The following is a 15,089-nucleotide window of genomic DNA, read 5'->3' on the forward strand; positions in this document are numbered from 1 at the left end:
AGATGGGGTTTCACCATGTTGGCCAGGCTGGTCTTGAACTCCTGACCTCATGATCCACCCACCTGGGCCTCCCGAAGTGCTGGGACTACAGGCATCAGCCACCGCACCCTTTGGAAATATATTTTTAACTTCTTTGGGTAAACACCAAGGATTACAATTGCTCTATTGAATTAGAATATGTATTATTTTGTAAGAAACTGTCAAACTGTCTTCCAGAGTGGCTATATCATTTTGCATTCCCACCAGCAACGAATTGAGTGTTCCTATAGTTCCACATTCATACCAGTATTTGGTATTGTCAGTGTTCTGGATTTTGGCCATTCTAATAGGTGTGTAATGATATCTCATTGTTTTAATTTGCATTTCCCTTATGAAATCCGACGTGGAACATCTTTTCATGTGCTTATTTGCCATCTATATATCTTTGGTGAAACATCTGTTAAGGTGTTTGGCCCATTTTTAATTCAGGTTGTTTTCTTACTGAGTTCTAAGAATTCTTTGTATATTTTGGGTAACAGTCCATTATATCAGGTATATCTTTTGCAAATATTTTTTCCAAGCCTGTGGCTTTTAAGTGTCTTTTGCAAAGCAGGTGTGTTTACTTTTAAAGAACTCCAATATATAAATTATTTCTTTTATGGATCATGCCTGTGGTGTTATATCTAAAAAGTAATTGCCAGACTCAGGGTCATCTAGATTTTCTCCTGTGTTATCGTCTAGGATTTTTATGTTTTGCATTTTACTTTTAGGTCTGCGATCCATTTTTAGTTACTTTTTTGTATGTCAAGTATGTGTAGATTCATATTTTTGCATGTGGATATCCAGTTGTTTGAGTACTTTTTTCATGTGCTTATTGGCCATTTGCATATTTTTTGTAAAGTGTGCACATATTTTGACTACTCTGTTTTTTATTGGGTGCTTGTTATTGAGTTGTGGAAGTTCTCTACATATTCTCTATGCTAGTCTTTTGTCAGGTATGTTTTATGAGTATCTGCTCCTATTCTGTGGCTTATCTATTTTCTTCATGGTGCCTTTTGATGGGTAGAGGATTTTAATTCTCCCCATTAAAATCTAATTGATCATTGTTTGGTATATATTGCTTTTGTAATCTAAGAAACTGGCCGGGCGTGGTGGCTCACACCTGTAATCCTAACACTTTCGGAGGCCGAGGCAGGTGGATCACTTGAGGTCAGGAGTTCGAGTCCAGCCTGGCCAACATGGTGAAACCCTGTCTCTACTAAAAATACAAAAGTTAGCTGGGAGAGGTGGTGCGTGCCTGTAATGCTAGCTACTTGGGAGGCTGAGGCAGGAGAATCATTTGAACCCAGGAGGTGGAGGTTGTACTGAGCTGAGATCATGCAACTGCACTCCGGCCTGGGCAGTAGAGTGAAACTCTGACTTAAATTAAAAAAAAACAAAAAAACAACAAAAACCCTTTGCCTTATTTGCCTTTCTCCAAAGTCATTATGATTGTTTCCTGTGTTTTCCTTTAAAAGCTTAATGCATTTAGTTTTATGTTTAAGTCCACTATCCATTTCAAATTCATTTTTGTGGATAGTGGAGGTGATTTTTTTTTTTCTTTATGGATCTCCAGTATTCCAGCAGTACCATTTTTGCAAAAGATTTTCCTTTCCTCGTTGGATCACTTTGGTGTTTTAGTCAAAAATCAAATGACTGTTTTAAGTGCACGTCTATTTTCGTGCCCTCTTCTGTTGCGTTGATCAATTTTTTAATCCTTACATCAGTACTGTACTGTCTTTTTAGTAAGGTTTGAAGTAAGGTAGGGTCATTTGCATGTCTCTTACACTATCAAATTTTACCAAAAAAAAAAAAAAAACCTTCTGGAAATTAGGAATTGTGTTTATAATCTATAGCTTAATTTGGGGAGAATGCTAGTGCTCACCAGTATGGTCTCTTTGAATTCATGAATATGGTAACATAGTATACCTGCTAATTTATTTAGGTTGCGTTTGGTTTCTCAATGTTTTTTTGTTTTGTTTTGTTTTTTTTTGTTTGTTTGTTTGTTTTTGTTTTTGGTGTAGCAGTCTTCTACATCTTCTGTTAAATGTGTTCCTATGTATTTGGGTTTTTGGAGCTGTAGTAAGTAGAATTTTAAAACTTTTATTTTCCTATTTTGTCCTGTACATAAAAATAAAATTGATTTTTGCATGTTAACCTTGGCTGATTTATTAAAAATCAGTGTTTCACAGAGTGTCTTTAAAAAATACCCACTGCCTCTTTCCTGGGTCATGCCTTTATAACCTTGTCCCTGAACAGTTAGAGTAGCGTCTCCATTGGTCTCGCTGCTCTGGTACTATTCCACTTTGTGTGTGTTCCTAGCTCAGAACTCTTCAGTGATTCTTTGGTTTCTGTAGATTAAAGTTCAACAGACTAAGTATGGCATTTATGACTTTCCACAATCTAGTCTGTCTTCCAACCTTATCTCTTTCTACTCCTGTGTGAACTCTATGTAGCAGGTTTTCTTCTCCTAAGGCTTTGCTGGCATGGTGATTCAACTCAAATTCTTTCCCCATTCACTCTCCCATCTAAGTTCTATTAACCCCGAGAGTATATCATGTATTCATTAGTAGGTGCTCCCCATTCTTCCTGGCCTTAACAATCACTCCTCTAGTTTGGCCATGGATTTGCCTATTCTGGACATTTCATGTAAATGGAATCATACAATATGTGGGCTTTTGCAACTAACTTTTTTCTCTAAGCATACTATTTTCAAGGTTCATGTTGTCGCATGTATCAGTACTTTATTCTTTTTTATGGCCAAAAAAAATCCATTGTATGGATGTATTGGCATACTCCATTTTGTTGCACTTTGCTTTATTGTGGTTTACAGATACTGTGATTTTTATTTTTTTACAAATTGAAGATTTATGAGAACCTTGTGTCAAGCAAATCTATTGGCATCATTTTTCCAACAGCGTGTTCTCCCTTTTCTCCTTTCATTTCTGTCAGCATTTTTTTTTTTTTAGCAGTATTGTATTGTATATTTATTTATTTATTTTTGAGATGGAGTCTCTGTCGCCCAGGCTGGAGTGCAGTGGTGCAATCTTGGCTCACTACAACCTCTGCCTCCTGAGCTCAAGCGATTCTCCTGCCTCAGCCTCCCGAGTAGCTGGTGTTACAGGCGCCACCACCATGCCCGGCTAATTTTTTGTATTTTTAGTAGAAATGGAGTTTCTCCATGTTGGCCAGGCTGGTCTTGAACTCCTGACCTCAAGTGGTTCGCCCGCCTTGGCCTCCCAGAGTGCTGGGATTACAGCTGTGAGCCACTGTGCCCGGCCAGCAATAACGAATTTTAAAATTAAGGTATGTACATTGTTTTCTTAGACCTAACACTATTACACTCTTAAAAGTCTACAGTATAGTGTATAAGCATAACTTTTTTTTTTTTTCTTTTTTTTGCAACGGAGTCTTGCTCTGTTGCCAGGCTGGAGTGCAGTGGCATGATCTCCGCTCTCGGAAACCTCCACCTCCCAGGTTCAAGCGATTCTCCTGCCTCAGCCTCCCGAGTACCTGGGATTACAGGCACGTGCCACCACACCTGGCTAATTTTTGTATTTTCAGTAGAGATGGGGTTTCACCATGTTGGCCAGAATGGTCTCGATCTCCCAACCTCACGATCCACCCACCTCAGCCTCCCAAAGTGCTGGGATTACGGGCCTGAGCCACCATACCCAGCCATAAGCATAACTTTTATATGCACTGGGAAACCAAAAAATTGGTGTGACTCACTTCCTTGCAATATTGACTTTACTATTTTCTGGAACCAAACCCATGATATCTCCAAAGTATGTCTGTATCATATTTTATCTATTAGTTGAGGAACATTTGGGTTGCTTTCACTTTTTTGGCTATTAATATTGCTATGTGCATTTGTGTATACAAGTTATTTGATACATATATGTATCAAGGAGTAGAATCTCATGCCACTCATGAATTTATTTCCTGCTATTTTTAAAAAATATTCTGTAGCTAGAGCACTGGGCTTTTTGCTATGCTCCTATATAATAGTCAAAATACAAGCTGATTTTTTTTTTTTGTGGTTTCACTTTGTTTTTCATTTTTGCTTATACTTTTTAAAGCTCATTATAGAAAAGTTTGAAAATGCACAAAAGTATTAAATTAAAACAGCCGGGTGCAGTGGCTCACGCCTGTAATCCCAGCACTTTGGGAGACCAAGGTGGGTGGATCACGAGGTCAAGAGATTGAGACCATCCTGACTAACATGGTGAAACCCGTCTCTACTGAAAATACAAAAGTTAGCTGAGCATGGTGGTGTGTGCCTGTAGTCCCATCTATTCGGGAGGCTGAGGCAGGAGAGTCGTTTGAACCCAGGAGGCAGAGGTTTCAGTGACCCGAGATCACACTGCTGTACTCCAGCCTGGCGACAGAGTAAGACTCCATCTCAGAAAAAAAAAGAAAAAAACACCTATAGTCTTTCTCCCATAGGTTGCCTTTTTTTTTTTTTTTTTAATTATACTTTAAGTTCTAGGGTACATGTGCACAACGTGCAGGTTTGTTACATATGTATACATGTGCCATGTTGGTGTGCTGCACCCATTAACTCATCATTTACATTAGGTATATCTCCTGATGCTATCGCTCACCCTCCCCCCTCCCCACAATAGGACCCGGTGTGTGATGTTCCTCTTCCTGTGTCCAAGTGATCTCATTGTTCAGTTCCCACCTATGAGTGAGAACATGCGGTGTTTGGTTTTCTGTTCTTGCGATAGTTTGCTGAGGATGATAGTTTCCAGCTGCATCCATGTCCCTACAAAGGACACGAACTCATCCTTTTTTATGGCTGCATAGTATTCCATGGTGTATATGTGCCACATTTTCTTCATCCAGTCTGTCACTGATGGACATTTGGATTGATTCCAAGTCTTTGCTATTGTGAATAGTGCTGCAATAAACATACGTGTGCATGTGTCTTTATAGCAGCATGACTTATAATCCTTTGGGTGTATCCCCAGTAATGAGATGGTTGAGTCAAATGGTATTTCTAGTTCTAGATCCTTGAGAAATCACCACACTGTTTTCCACAATGGTTGAACTAGTTTACAGTCCCACCAACAGTGTGAAAGTGTTCCTATTTCTCCATATCCTCTCCAGCACCTGTTGTTTCCTGATTTTTTAGTGATTGCCGTTCTAACTGGTGTGAGATGGTATCTCATTGTGGTTTTGATTTGCATTTCTCTGATGGCCAGTGATGATGAGCATTTTTTCATGTGTCTGTTGGCTGTATGAATGTCTTCTTTTGACAAGTGTCTGTTCATATCCTTTGCCCACTTTTTGATGGGGTTGTTTGTTTCTTTCTTGTAAATTTGATTGAGTTCTTTATAGGTTCTGGATATTAGCCCTTTGTCAGATGAGTAGGTTGCAAAAATTTTCTCGCATTCTGTAGGTTGCCTGTTCACTCTGATGGTAGTTTCTTTTGCTGTACAGAAGCTCTTTAGTTTAATTAGATCCCATTTGTCAATTTTGGCTTTTGTTGCTGTTGCTTTTGGTGTTTTAGACATGAAGTCCTTGCCCAACAAGCTGATTTTTTAAAAAATGGCAATAAATGTATTTGTATGTGTAGGGAGTCTCCAACTTAAAGAGGGGTTTTCTGAAAGTTCATCTGTTAGTGGAACTCAGATTATATTACTTTGTAAATAAAAATATGTGTGGATCTCAGGTCAAGCAATAAAAATACATTTAGAGGTGCAATTGGAATGCTAAAAGCAGTTTTTGTTCATTTATGAAATAGTTCAGTTTCATAATGTCAAGAAAAATTACCTTGCTCATTGCCCTTCTCTTTGGAGTTCTGATGGTGGTATGTCAGTCATGGCAAATAAAAACAGGATGAATTGTTTCATATTGTTCTAATTGTCTCAGCAGGCATCACTAATCTCTGTCAGTAGAGTATTAGTCTGTATTGTATGTAAGTGCTAGTAACTGAGGACCAAAATAATTGCTTATGTTCTAGAAGTGTATTAAAGTAAAAATTCCATTTTGAAACAAACAAGAAAATGCCTTTATTGGATTCTTCCTAAATATTACCCAAGTGACACTCTTTTAACATCTGCCTAAAATTAAGATTAGAAATAAAAATTTTATTTGGTAACTAAACCTTAGATGAGAAAATAATTTTACCTATATTGGTAGGTAAGTAGTCATTTACTATAAGGTAAAATTGAGAATGGTATTAATGTGGCAAGATTACATTGATATCTTAATAATGCTGAAACAGAAAAGCTCTTTTTTTTTTCTTTTTTGAGATAGAGTCTCACTCTGTCACCCAGGCTGGAGTGCAGTGGCATGATCTCAGCTCAATGCAACCTCCACCTCCCAGATTCAAGTGATTCTTATGCCTCAGCCTCCTGAGTAGCTGGAATTACAGGCATCTGCCACTACGTCCAGCTAATTTTTATAGTTTTAGTAGAGACGGGGTTTCACCATGTTGGCCAGGATGGTCTTGAACTCCTGACCTCAAGTAATCTGCCCACCTAGGCCTCCCAAAGTGCTGGGGTTACAAGCATGAGCAACCACGCCCAGCCAGAAGAGCTTTTAAAAGATAATTCTAATTGCTTATGTCAGTCAAGTCACTATTTTTTTTGGTTTTTAATTTTAGATACAAAAGTTTTGCAGTACTATTTCAATCTAGGATTACAGGTAAGTGCCATGTTAAAATTTCTTTGATAAGCCCTATTTTCAAAGTATAAACTGTTTTGATAATCAGACCCTTGAACTTCAAAAACCAAAAGCACTAAGGGGACTAAAAATTTTATTTCTGTCTGAGAGATCTCTCAAGATGATGTAGTTCAGTTGTCTGCTTTAGCCTCCCAGTTCTTTAGTTTCTCTTACAAAATACTCATTAAACTGAAGAGAGGGGTACTGGGCTGTAAGCAGCACAACCTCAGCATATATTAGATTAGCCATCATATTTAACATTACATACTAACTTTTCACTGTGGTGGTCTGTCTCAAAATAAATGAATTATCCTAAAATATTTTTATGACTATCTTTCCATTTTATGTGAAAATTAGACAGATTCAAAGATACTTAAGGCACTGTGTTTTGTTCTTTGAAACCAATGAGAACAAAGACACAATGTACCAGAATCTCTGAGACACAGCTAAAGCAGTGTTTAGAGAGAAATTTATAGCACTAAATACCCACATGAGAAACCGGGAAGTATCTAAAATCAACACCCTAACATCACAATTAAAAGAACTAGAGAAGCAAAAGCAAACAAATTCAAAAGCTAGCAACAGACAAGAAATAACTAAGATCAGAGCAGAACTGAAAGAGAGAGAGACACGAAAAACCCTTCAAAAAATCTGAATCTAGGAGCTGTTTTTTTTTTTGTTTTTTGTTTTTTTTAAAAAATTAACAAAATAGATACACCATTAGCCAGGTGAATAAAGAAGAAAAGAGAGAAGATCAAATAGACATAATAAAAAATGATACCACAGAACACGAACTACTGTCAGAGAATACTATAAACACCTCTATGCAAATAAACTAGAAAATCTAGAAGAAATAGATAAATTCCTGGACACACACACGCTCCCAAGACTAAAGCAGGAAGAAGTCGAATCCCTGAGTAGACCAAAAACAAGTTCTGAAATTGAGGAAGTAATTAATAGCCTACCAACCAAAAAAAGTCCAGGACCGGATGGATTCACAGCCGAATTCTACCAGAGGTACAGAGAGGAGCTGGTACCATGCTTTCTGAAACTGTTCCAATCAATAGAAAGAGAGGGACTCCTTCCTAACTCATTTTATGAAGCCAACATCATCCTGATACCAAAACCTGGCAGAGACACAAAAAAAGAAAATTTCAGGTCAATATCCCTGATGAACATTAATGTGAAAATCCTCAGTAAAATACTGGCAAACTGAATCCAGCAGCACATTAAAAAGCTTATCCACCACAATCAAGTGGATGCAAGGGTGGTTCAACATAAGCAAATCAATAAATGTAATCCATCACATAAACAGAACCGATGACAAAAACCACATGACTATCTCAATAGATGCAGAAAAGGCCTTCTATAAAATTCAACACCCCTTCATGCTAAAAACTCACTATAAATTAGGTATTGATGGAACGTGTCTCAAAATAATAAAAACTATTTAGGACAATCCCACAGCCAATATCATACTAAATGGGCAAAAGCTGGAAGCATTCCCTTTGAAAAACCAGCACAAGACAAGGATGTCCTCTCTCACCATTCCTATTCAACATAGTATTGGAAGTTCTGGCCAGGGCAGTCAGGCAAGAGAAAGAAAGAAAGGGTATATGAATAGGAAAACAGGAAGTCACATTGTCTTTGTTTGCAGATGACATGATTGTATATTTTAAAAACCCCATTGTCTCATCCCAAAAACTCCTTAAGCTGATAAGCAACTTCAGCAAAGTCTGAACTTGTGTGCAACACAAAATCAGTGTGCAAAAATCACAAGCATTTCTATATACCAATAATAGCCAAATCATGAGTGAATTCGCATTCACAATTGCTACAAAGAGAATAAAATACCTAGGAATCCAACTAACAAGGAATGTGAAGGACCTCTTCAAGGAGAACTACAAATCACTGTTCAACGAAATAAGAGAGGACACAAACAAAGGGAAAAACATTCCATGCTTATGGATAGGAAAAATCAGTATCATGAAAATGACTATACTGCCAAAAGTAATTTATAGATTCAGTGCTATTCCCATTAAACTACCATTGACTTTCTTCAATTAGAAAAAACTTCAAATTTCATACAAAACCAAAAACGAGTCTGTATAGCCAAGACAATCCTAAGCAAAAAAGAACAAAGCTGGAGGCATCATGCTATCTGACTTCAAACTATTTTACAAGGCCACAGTAACCAAAACAGCATGGTACTGGTACCAAAACAGGTATATAGACCAACAGAACAGAAGAGAGGCCTCAGAAATAATGCCACAGATCTACAACCATCTGACCTTTGGCAAACCTGACAAAAACAAGCAATGGGGAAAGGATTCCCTATTTAATAAATGGTGTTGGGAAAACTGGCTAACTATATGCAGAAAACTGAAACTGGACCCATTCCTTACACCTTATACAAAAATTAACTCAAGATGGATTAAAGACTTAGACATACGACCTAAAACCATAAAAACCCTAGAAGACGACCTAGGCAATACCATTCAGGACGTAGGCATGGGCAAAAACTTCATGACTAGAACACCAAAAGCAATGGCAACAAAAGCAAAACTAAAATTGACAAGTGGGATCTAATTAAACTAAAGAGCTTCTGCACAGCAAAAGAAACTCAGTGTGAACAGGCAACCTACAGAATGGGAGAAAGTTTTTGCCATCCATCTGACAAAGGGCGAATATCCAGAATCTACAAGGAACTTAAACAAATTTACAAGAAATAATCAAAAAGTGGGCAAAGAATATGAACAGACACTTTTCAAAAGACATTTATGTGACCAACAAACATGAAAAACTCATCATCACTGGTCATTAGAGAAATGCAAATCAAAACCATAATGAGATACCAGTTAGAATGGCAATCATTAAAAAGTCAGGAAACAACAGATGCTGGAGAGGATGCGGAGAAATAGGAACGCTTTTACACTGTTGGCTGGATTGTAAATTAGTTCAACCATTGTGGAAGACAGTGTGGCGATTCCTCAGGGATCTAGAATGAGAAATACAATCTGATCCAACCATCCCATTACTGGGTATATACCCAAAGGATTATAAATCATTCTATAAAGACCCATGCACACGTATGTTTATTGCAGTACTATTCACAATACCAAAGACTTGAACCAACTCACATGCCCATCAATGATAGACTGCATAAAGAAAATGTGGCACACATACACTGTGGAATACTATGCAGCCATAAAAAAAGACTGAGTTTGTGTCCTTTGCAGGGACATGGATGAAGCTGGCAACCATTCTCCACAAACTAACACAGAAAAAGAAAACCAAACACCGCATGTTCTCACTCATAAGTGAGAGTTGAACAATGAGAACCTATGGGCACAGGGAGGTGAACATCACACATCGGGGCCTGTTGGGGGATTGGGGGCAAGGGGAGGGAGAGCATTAGGACAAATACCTAATGTAGATAATGGATTGATGGGTGTAGCAAACCACCATGGCACATGTATACCCATGTAACAAACCTGCGTGTTCTGCACATGTATCCCAGAACTTATAATAAATTAAATATAAAAATAAAAATAAAGAGCTGCATTTTTAAAGCACTCATGTGTTCAAAGATGCTTGCTCAACACTGGTTTTTCACCACTCCCCTGAGTTGTAGAGGCAGGTGGGTACTGACAAATGTCTTCATCAGTGAAAGGTGTCTCTGATTTGAGGTGAGAGCTCTTTTATTTTAGTCTTTCAGGGATCACTTTCCCTCTGAAATACACTTGACTTAAAATGTAACAACATGGCATATTTACTGAAAGGAATAATGCATCTTAAGATCTCTCAGATGATGATAAACTCTATGCTGTCCTGGATGAATGCTCAGATTAGTTCATATTCCCTGACACTGATTTCCCTAAAGCTTTAGACATGTCAGTGCCAAGAAAACTGTCTTCCCAAATAGTACACATCTATAAATTAAGAGTAATGGGGTGGGTTTTTGTTCTTTGAGACTATTTTTCCTAAATTCAGTTTCAAGAATTGATAAACCGCTTGCCCCTTCTGTTATGTTAGTTTATTATAGTCACATGTGGAAACTTTGTAATCTATTTCACTGAGGCATTTAAAAATATTTTCCTGCCTTTTACATCATGGAATACCAGGAGATGCTGAGTAGATATTTCAATATTTTTCTTATTAGAAATCATAGTGTCTATTGTAGTACATTTTGAAACTATGGTATAAAGAAAACTAAAATCACCTCTATGATCACTGTATACTTTCATATATTTTCTTACAACTTTTGTATTTTACAAACTATGGATTATGCTGTATAATTTTTTAATCTTTTAATAATACAGGCATTTTTTCTTTAAATAGTTTACAGCATGATTTTCGTTGCCTGTATAGTATTTCATTGCGGGTATATAATTTATCCAGTTCCCTGTTGTTAAATACTATGTGCGATGTGTTTTGCTTTTAAAAATACTATAAAAGACACCTTTGTATACAGGTCTTCTAGACGATTCCCTGAAAGAATTTTTAGGTTTAAATATGAGATACAAATTCTGCAAAAGATCCTGAAGTTCTTATAGAGAACAGACTAAAGTGTCAAGTTTTTAGGTCAAAAAAGTCATTGCTACCTCACCTGAAAATCATGTCCTAATTCTTACTTTTTTTTTTTTTTTTTTTGGTCTGTGGGGAACTGTATTACATTAAGAATAGAGAAAAGTAAAGTTTCTTGTTTTTTTGCTGCCCTTTCTTGCTCAAGTGCTATTACCACAACTACTGGCACTCCATGGTCTATGTGCCACAGATGCAGCAGCAGCTTCATGTAGAGAATTATCCAGTCTATACTGAGCCACCTCTGGTAGATCCAACCATTCCTCAATTTTACAGTGAGGTGAGGAGAGAAGATGGCACACAGGCGGAAGCATCAGCAAATGGTGAGTATGTAATGAGATTGCCAGCAAGAAAGACAGTTGGATTTTATTGTGTGTAATTCAGTAATAACTTTCATATGTTTCATGAGGTCCATATACTACACCAGTGATTCTCAAAGCATGATATGTGGACCTCTTGTGGTCCCTAAGACTCTTTCAAGGGAGTCATGAGGTCAGAAGTGTTCATAATAATACTAAGATTTTATTTGCCCCTTTCACTGGCTTGTATTTTCATTGAGGGTATAGAAACCAGTGATGGGTAAAACTGCTGGCACCTAAGCACAAATTGGTAGTGGCCCCAGACTCTGCTAGTAATCAGTGTTTATCTCACTGCAATACACCCATGGTACAAAAATGCCAATCTTATTTTTTTTTTGTTTAATCAAAGACATTTTTACTAAATTTTTATCCTTGAATAGTTGTATTTTTCTTTGTGACAAAAATGGAACTACTTATAAAACACTTCTGCATACTAAATGAAGTATAATGATTAACTTAAGGAAAAAGACTTGTGCTATTAAGTTATGAGTTGTACTTGCTGACTTGAAAGAGGGATAAATTATCATTATTCATACTTAGTTGATCTGGTCAGCATTTTCTTAAATGAACAAAGTGAGCCTGTCACTTTAGGATAAATAACTAGTAATATTTGTTTTCAAAGATACAATTTTAGCTTTCAAATAAAAATTAGAATTTAGGAAAACATTTATTTTCCACCACGAGCTTGACACCTTCCCACCAACTGAAACTCCTGTAATAAGTAGAGCTGAATGTAGTTTCTTAAATTGTATGAGGAAATGTGTCAACATTTGGAAGCTCTGCATAACTCAGTGAAGGAGGAGTTTTACCTTTGAGGAACTACCACTTATGTAGTTTGGGTGTAGCATCAAAGAATATCTACAATTACCTGAAAGGCTAGGTATTAAAATACTGGTGGTTCACGCCTGTAATCCCAGCACTTTGGGAGGCTGCGGCAGGTGGATCACCTGAGTTCAGGAGTTCGTACCTGACTTGCCAGGGTTGTTACAGAACTAATTGGGACCTTATGTATAAGTATGCTATTACCTGGTGCATATTAGGAATACTACTTTCTCTCTTCCTTTCCTTTTTTAAAGCATATTACATTGTCAGTCTTTTTTTTTTTTTTAATTTTGTGCAATATACCTTCTATAGAGCTATTTTTAATTGTAATTAACTATGAGGCAGTGGCAGTCTTAATTTCACAGAGTTAATCTAAGCCCAAGTAATGAATTTTTTTTTTTTTTTTTTTTTTGTCTAATGTGTATGCTCATTATAGCAAGATCAAAACAGCATTTATTTCCACTGGAACTGACTCGTGGCAAAAGTGCTATGAAATTAAAATTTGATCTTAATGACATTCAAGAGATGACACTTTTAGGGTGCTCTTCAGAATTATACTTTCAGGTATAGACCAGACTGTCCAGACACCTGAGTTTTTCATTGCTAAATGGTTATTTGAATGATGTCTCTTGTAAAACTATTGGATAACTCAATTGTGACCACCTCTTATAAGAATTTAACTAGAAGGACTCTAGAGAATATTTATGTATTTAGCTTGTTAATACCTAAATCATCCCAGAAAGATAGCTGTCTGTACGTTGAATAGATTTGACACATGTATTTCACAGTTTTTTAATTTGGAAATTTTCATATTTAGTCATTATTTGTATTTAAAGTACTCCTCCTGCAATTGCTGTGATCTTTCTTATAGTTAATAAATTTTATTTTCACACATAAGAACATCCACTTATGTTGCATGGGGTTTTGTTTTGGTGAATTTTTTTATGTAAAGTAGACTGTATACATTCTTTCTTTCAGATACTTTTCCGAATGCTGATCCTTCATCTGTCCCTCATGGAGCAGTCTATTATCCAGTAATGTCAGATCCCTATGGGCAGCCACCTTTGCCAGGTTTTGACTCCTGCCTCCCAGTTGTGCCAGATTATTCCTGTGTTCCCCCCTGGCATCCAGTTGGTACAGCATATGGTGGTTCTTCTCAAATTCATGGTGCTATAAATCCTGGGCCAATTGGCTATCTTGCTCCATCTCCCCCAGCTTCTCACTATGTACCTCAGGGTATGTAAGATCCAGCAGTATGAAGTATTCTTGCACTGCCATTTTCTTGCTGTTTTTGTTTTTAGAAAGTTTTTTATGTTAGTGGTTAAATGATTTAGGTGATTAGTGTTTACTATTGTATTTGTCTTTAAAATTATTTTACCTTTTGATTTAAAATAGTACTTTAAAATAAAGGGATATTATTTTGGGCTGTGACTAAGGAAATTGAGATGGATGTACAACTAGCCCCATATTGAGCATACTTCATTGTATTCAGCTATTTTCCTGTCAGCCATTTGTCAGCTTTATATTAGCTGATGGTACCAATTGATAAAATGAATATAAAGTATTTCATTGGTTCAGAGATCACACATCATATTAAACCATGCAGAATTGGAATAACTTGAACTTTTTTCTAGAAAGTAAAACCAAGAGCCTTTGCTTCTGGGTAACTCACTTAATATTAAATTAAAGAGCTCTTCAGGTTTCTTGAGAATTGTCTGAAGCCAGTTGCATTCTGTGATATCAGTTTTGAAGGCACATGGTTCTCTGCTTTAGATTTATCCCATACGCTATTGTTTAATACTGGATGTATGTAAGTGTTTTACTGCACTGTATTGAATTGGTGTCTTTTGCACAGTTAGCAGTAAATAAAAAATAGCATTTAAAATTGCCAAAACAAGTGGGATTTTTTCTTTTTGCGTTTTCATGTCAGCAAAGAGTACCGGACGTTTGATTGTTTCAACATGTTTTTTCTCTGGCTCTGGCATTTTGGTTGTCAAAGAATGTAAATTTTTAGCATAAACTGGTGGGGAGTAGTTGCAGAGCCACTTGAAATGTTATTTAATCTAGAGTCATTGCAGCACATACTACCATATCTATGCCTTTTCTCTGGAAAATGTTTCTTTTGTGTGTGTGCATGTTTTTTAAAGCATCTATAACCCTCTTATAGAACTTTAGACTTCTCATTGTCCTATACTTTCAATAGTTATACGGAGCCAAGGGAAAACTCCTTCACCCTCTAAAGGTTCACCGAAAGCTCACGAAAGGCAGGTAAAGAGGAGAAAGGGCATACAAATTTTAATGTGTACACGGGAACCTTCAGAATGAAGACCCAAAAATACAGGGGAAATTGTCCATTTTTATGCTTAGGTTCAACGAAGTATGGACAGCCATGTGGAAATATAATTGGACAAAAAGGGTATGATCTGCTAATGGACTTGAGTAGGGGAAACCCAACAAGGCTTATTCGTGTTCTTGGCCTCTCTGAGCACACATTCCTTCCTTCTGGGTATGGGGCAGGATCCTCTCTGGAATAGGGGGTCTTATGATGACAGTCAAACCAGGTAGATCAGATAAATGTTTTATGGCCAGTTTTTACACAGAAAGGTGTAGTAATATTTTTAGGTTTTAGAA

At 36.9% G+C, this 15,089-nt stretch overlaps 1 protein-coding gene across 13 annotated transcripts in view; it reads left to right on the forward strand.

Annotated features, from left to right (window-relative positions):
- Positions 1–14,352, forward strand: part of ALG13 (ALG13 UDP-N-acetylglucosaminyltransferase subunit) — an 82,361-nt gene extending 68,009 nt beyond the window's left edge. For all 13 annotated transcript variants that reach the window (XM_077988036.1, XM_015128036.1, XM_077988039.1 and 10 more), the window contains 3 exons: positions 6,635–6,675; positions 11,426–11,600; positions 13,437–14,352. In XM_077988036.1, coding sequence (XP_077844162.1) covers positions 6,635–6,675; positions 11,426–11,600; positions 13,437–13,702 — 482 coding nt within the window. In that variant the 3' untranslated portion in view covers positions 13,703–14,352. The remainder of the gene's footprint in view (positions 1–6,634; positions 6,676–11,425; positions 11,601–13,436) is intronic.
- Positions 14,353–15,089: the final 737 nt, after the last annotated feature.

This window comes from Macaca mulatta, chromosome X, assembly GCF_049350105.2.
Source record: "Macaca mulatta isolate MMU2019108-1 chromosome X, T2T-MMU8v2.0, whole genome shotgun sequence".
Lineage (NCBI taxonomy): Eukaryota > Metazoa > Chordata > Mammalia > Primates > Cercopithecidae > Macaca > Macaca mulatta.